The 6,220-nt window shown below is 37.9% G+C and overlaps 1 protein-coding gene across 1 annotated transcript; it reads right to left on the reverse strand.

Moving 5' to 3' along the window:
• Positions 1-446: 446 nt before the first annotated feature.
• On the reverse strand, positions 447-6,185 carry TWISTNB (TWIST neighbor; the record flags this gene model as incomplete). Its single annotated transcript, XM_017729382.1, has 3 exons — positions 447-3,346; positions 4,689-4,897; positions 6,021-6,185. Coding segments are annotated over 3 exons (771 nt in total), but the record flags the coding sequence as incomplete, so codon positions are not given.
• Positions 6,186-6,220: the final 35 nt, after the last annotated feature.

Genomic DNA, 6,220 nt, shown 5'->3' on the forward strand with positions numbered 1-6,220 from the left:
TAAGACTGCTCACTCTTTTGCCAAAGGCATGTAATACACTGAGAAACATTTGCAGAATCAAAATATTTGTACTGCAAAGTAGCAGTTCCTACTTTAGAAACTTATAGCTGATTAAGTCGGAACTACATTTTTCATAATACAGACAAAAGATTATCAACCACAGCCATAAGTAAATATTGGTTTGTTGCAAGCTTAATGTTAAAACAGAAAAAAGAAAAAAAACCTCAGCAGTTTTTTTTCTCTAGATCACAGTTACCTTGGTGTAACTATCAATACAGCTATAATATAAAATACAATTTTACTTTCTAACCTTCTCTTTGCTATGTGACATGAGTTGTAGTAGAATGTACCCGGAAAAAAATGACAGAACGGCTGTACAAACAAAAAAATGAAGTCACCTGGCCTCACAAGAAGCTTTATAAATGATTGTTCTGTATACTCTAAAATCTTGTCTCAACTCAAAATTTAATACAACTCATTTGTAGTCCAGGGGTACACAGAAAGTTACAGATTTAGAGATCAAACTTCAGAGAAACTTTATTGGAAAGTGTCAAGTTCAGCTTCTTTGTTAATTTCAAGCATCAGAAAATCTTGCCTTTTTATGGGGAAAAAACAAAGACGAGTGATTTAAATCATGATCAGAGAGAAAATTCACTTTTGAAAATCCAAGTTTTCTTGCCGAATTTAGCAAATGTCAAAATAGTATTTACAGCAATATCAACAGTGCTGCTGTGAGGCTGCCAATATTGCCTCCAATTGCGTAAAACACATTTTTCTTCCTTCTTTTTTGAAGTCCTTTCTTCACTTTTCCCCTTCCAAAGACACACAACCTAGCAAGAATTTAACATGTTACGGTATCTATATTATTGGAGCAACAACTTGTTCAGCAATCATTAATTGCCAGTTCCTACATTTATTTTTAATTGCTCTCTTTTGTTGTAACCCAAGAAAGAAACCATAAAATTATACAAGTGGGTGCCAGCCAAACTTGTGTGCCAAAAATAAACAACCTGCCTCTAAGTAAGGCCCAAAACTGAGATTACTGAATGCTTTCAGGAAGGACTAATCATCAACAAAACAGTTTGCTAAACTACAGTAAGCAATTCCCAGTAAGAGAATGGTAAAGCAGCAGAAGTGGAAATAGAGCATTCAAAGTGCTAAAAGCATTTCCACTGCCTGTTACTTGATTCCTTAGTTGCAACTTCAGTATTCCCCCTGAATGTCATCTTTCTTTCCTTGCATGCAGATGAAAAGGCAGAACAGAACAAGACAAATTTTTGGTGCTACAAAATGGCTCTATCAGCTGGTGAGGCTTGACTCTGGAGATGTGTTTCCCTTCCCTAAAAGGGCGAGTGAGGTACAGTGAGTATTAAGGAGTGAGAGATGAAGCCATGTGACCCAGTCTTTGGTTCATCTGCAATAGTAACTGCCTCCATCATTCTCTTCATGTTGGCATCATCAAAAAATATCTTTGCTTGCCATCCTCCTCTCTGATATGTCCTTACCCACCCATCCAACTTGTTTCTCAAGTCACTACATAAATATACAGATATTTATATATATATATACATATCTAAAGGGGAAAATAGCACATAATTTCTGACTGTAAATTATGTCCCAGCCTTCAGGCTGCCTGTGTACTTTAAATATAGCAGGGTGGGACTTCTGTGCCATTCTCTGCAACCATGAACACACCAGAATACTGCCCTCAGCTGACCTCGCAGCATGGTGTAATACATTACAAACATCATCTGACTTCTCAGGTTTTGTCACAGTACAGGAAGAATGGACAGATGAGCCAGCACCTATGAAATTGCATGTAGACCAAGTGTCAGCATCATCCCATGTAGAAAGACAACAGGGACAATTCATGTTCATCTCAGGACTGTTCAGAAACTGGCTTCAGGATGAAGTACACTGAAGAGCAAACACAAGAGGATATACTGCAGTTTCTGCTGCTTCTGCTGCCACTAACTATTTAAGCTCATTTTCTTGTACATCTTCAAAAAGTCTTAACTTGGTTCCTTATGGTATCATAACTTTAAAATGCCTACTATGTACTGCCATGCCATCGAGCCTCTAAGCTGGTAACTTTGTCTTGGTAAATTTGGAGCTTTAAAGATGCATAAAAGACATTAATATAGCACAAAGTGAGCCCTGAAACAAGCATTGTCACACCTGAAATTCAAACACGTTCGATGTGAATGGATGTCTTATTAGAAATGGTAAACACATCTGTTAAAGTGAACTAATAGCATCAGCATTAATCACTAGAGCAAAATGTTTTGTCACCTAGGAACAAAGATAAACAGCAAGTTTCCACATTCATGCTGTTTACTCACAGGGTTTTCAAAGAGCTGGTTATGTTCTTCTTGTAACAGGTAAATCAATACCAAAGCAATCATGGCCTCCTACCTAGGTGAAAGACTAGACCATGTCACACTACAGCTCTCCCCAGAGCTCCTCACAGTAGAAAAGAGCAGCAACCAAAAGCACTGACACATTTTTTTGAGTATCTCTTTTCAGCCCCCTGGGAATTCACATGAATCTCCAAGAAGCCAAAAGGTAATCCTAGTCTACTCTTGTAAAATCAAGATTGGCAAAGATGGAGTTAGAGCAGCAAACATCCTAACTACCGACTGGCTAATGCGTGGAGCTGGAAAGCAGACACAGAGGTGATGCATGTGTTCCTGTGATTACATTCCACGGTTCTTTTGTGCCTTGTTCTCCAGTAAAAAAAACCAGGCAGATATTGGTTCTATCCCATTTCTTCTACTACTGCTTTAAAAGATCCTGCCTTTCAAGCTGCTGGTGCACATATGCACACAAACACCATCTGACCTAGCAGAGCAGACTGTGTAGTAAAGAACATAGGCATTTTGAAAACAGGGTTTTATTGAAACTTATCAAAAACATCTGAAATCTAATTCAGGAAAGGCACTTCAAACTTTAGTCCCTTTTCTTTTTTGCTTTGGGTTTTTCTGACATCTGAGACAACTCATTTTCTTCAACTTCATCACAGTGCTTTCTTTTCTTTTTCTTTGACTTTTTATGGTCACTTTGGTAACCACTGGAGTCACTGGCAGGCAATACGAGTTCCTGTTCTTCTTGCTTGTCCTTTTTCTTTTTCTTTTTCTTCTTGTTTTTATCATCACATAATCCATTCACAGCATCAACACTTTGCTCTTCTTCATTTTCCCTCCCAAGGTTATCTGTCTCATTTAAAGGCTCTTCTGTGACAGTATCTTCCCCACAGTTATTCAAGCTGTTTTCCTGGTGGCCAAGCTTTTGAATTTTGTCCCCATTTGTACTTTCAGTGACTGTGTCAGATTTTTTGGGTCGCATGCTGTGAAGAAATATACAAAATAAACTGAATTAGAGACACAGCATTTACACCAAGTAGATAAAAGATAAATATTTGCTAAAAACAACAACAAATGGATAACACGATACTCTGTGTTATAGAGAATCATAAAATTTAATACTCTCAGGGTAGTTTTTATTACCTTACTGGCTTCCTTCTTACAACATAAAAATATTCTCTGTCAAATCTTAGCCTAAATTTATTCTCTAAAGTGCCATACAGACCATTTGGTATTTCCTCTTTTCTTGTGCTCCTTTATCCCCTAATTCATTACTACACATTGTGTAGTGAAGTTTTTTTTTTTAAGTCATTCACAAACACACACAGCTAGTGGCCTATTCAGTCATACATGAGGCACAGAGCTGATTTTACCAAGCAATTACCCTACTCTAATTAAAACAAAGGCGATGCCAGAAAAGTTAAAAAAAAAAGGAAGAAAAAAACCTTCACAAAAAACACCAAAAAAAAAATCCCCAGCAGATACCTTGCAACCAAGAGCACCGGAGAAAATATCTAGGAAGACAAATATGGAAAGAATGCAGTTAAAAACCATGGAGGTTTTTATGTCCCCAGAGGCATTGAAGATAAAATTGCTAACTTTCATTGTGAATTCACTGAAACGATTCAGAGAATCCTTCCAGATTAAAAAAAGGAAAAACAAACAAAAAATGCTATGAATTTGCCAGTAGGAGTCATAGCATACATTTAATTAAAACCAAAACCATGTTGGAAGAAAAATATTGCTCAGTAAATGACTGTTTTTTAAAAAAAAGTGAATGAACTCTTCTGAAGATAAGATTTCTTGCAAGGTGCCCTATAAATTTACAAAGGCCTAAGGAGGAAGTTGACACATTTGCTCATCTCTGAAATTCTATGTTTAAGCAAGTATTTAAGTCATCCACATCTATTTGTCATTATACAACACACATGCACTTGTTTGTGTGTAAATGTCAATGTAACCACTGTGTTCAGGACCCCGGGGCTGCTTGCACTTGAAAAGCCAATGCACAAAGCTACTCTTAGACACCTGCATGTATTGTTTTGAGCATGTATTACATATGCAATCAACAATTCATACGTCAGCAAACTCAGATTTTTAAAGATCAAGAAATACCTAGTTTTACTTTTTCCAGAGAAAACTTCCATGGGAGTCTTTAACAGTGGAAAGTTTAGTTTAAGACAACATATATATAATTATATAATTATATATATAGGGATCTGTATGACAATAAGAAAGCTTAAAGATTAAGATGTAATTAAAAATCACTTAGCTTGTAAAAAACCTATTAACCAATTAAAAATATTCTCCATTAGGGCACCATACCTGCTTTTAGTGAGTCCTCCTCGAATGAAGAACACTCCAGCTGCATCAGAATCCAAGTGCAACACTTGAAATTTCAGTTCATCCCCTATTTTTAACCCCAGCTCTTGCCACTGTACAATGGACATTTGCTCAGGCTTAGGGATAGATGCATTGAAGCATCCATGTATCAGGCAGCCAATATGACTAGGGGCCACTTTATTAATTACACCCTAAAAAAGAAAAAGAATGTCATGCAAGTCTGTAGCAAAAATCAGCCCTTTCAATGCACACCCTTTAAATATTTAGTTTCCTATATGGAAAGTTTTCAGTAAGAGTTTATGTACAAGGTATGAAATCAGTTTATCTAGCAATAAGTTAATTCTCCTTCACTAAAATCAAAGCTATTCTTGTAAACTCTTCATACAATTCCTCTGAAAATAGAACTGAACTGCAAGAGAAGAAGTCAAAACATGGGATTTAACTACAGTGAATACCTGAACAGAGGAGGTAACTCTTTCCTTACACTACAGTGATCAACTTTGCTTTGAAGCCATTTTAAGTCTGATTTACTTGCCTAAAAATGGCCTTCGAGCTGGCACAGCACTACTTAGCAGCTGAAGATAGGTAAGACACATAAAAAGCCTTTAAATACTCCATTCAGAGGGTTTCTGACACATCTGCATGTGAAACCATATCCACCTTTGTTTTAATCACAGAATGAAGGACAGACATTGAAAATTTTTTATTCTCTTCCTAGGAAGATGGCACATTCATCCTTAAACACAATTACAAAGACACCATCTATGCTGCAAAAGGTGTGGCACAACAATGAATGTAAGCCAGCTCTCAACATACTTTACCCACAAGTGCTGAGCAAGGGCACTGACAAGCTTAAAGCTGTTCCGTGAGCCATACGCTTCCTTTACTGAACAGCAGGCTCCAACTCGATGTACTGCTCCTGTGCTTGAAGGAACCGAACTGACGAGAGCATCTTAAACACTCCTGTCACTATAAGAAATGCACCTGCTTGAGAACTACCAACTCTTCAGAAAGAAGCACCGGTACGATGTATGCAGTCATGATACACTATTTAATACGTAATCCTTATGATACAATGCTTTAGTTATACATAAACTCAATAAACCTAGGGATGGACAAAACAGACAAATTAGAGCAAAAAGTACTAGTCCAAACTGCTAATAAATTGCTATGAACTACTCATAAATGAATAAGCTAACATAAACTAAAATATGTCTCCACCTAAGCTCCAGACCACCTCATGCTGGAGATAAATCAAGCTTTGACCACTTAGCAAAAAAGCCCGTCCCATGAGACGCCAAGGCGTTCACATACCACCAGCTTCTTCCCCTTCTTGGGGCTGAAGATGATGAAGTCCGCCTCGATGTTCAGGTGGATGAATCCTTGGTCGTCGTAGATGTCGCCGAGCTCCCCCACCACTTTGATGTTGTCGTAAGCCACCGGCACACCCTGCAGGCTGGAAGGACAAGGAGGAGGGAGGCAGCGTTAGCTGCTAGGCCGCGCCAGCCCCCCCG

The sequence above is a fragment of the Corvus brachyrhynchos genome, unplaced genomic scaffold, assembly GCF_000691975.1.
Source record: "Corvus brachyrhynchos isolate BGI_N302 unplaced genomic scaffold, ASM69197v1 scaffold142, whole genome shotgun sequence".
NCBI classification, from domain to species: domain Eukaryota; kingdom Metazoa; phylum Chordata; class Aves; order Passeriformes; family Corvidae; genus Corvus; species Corvus brachyrhynchos.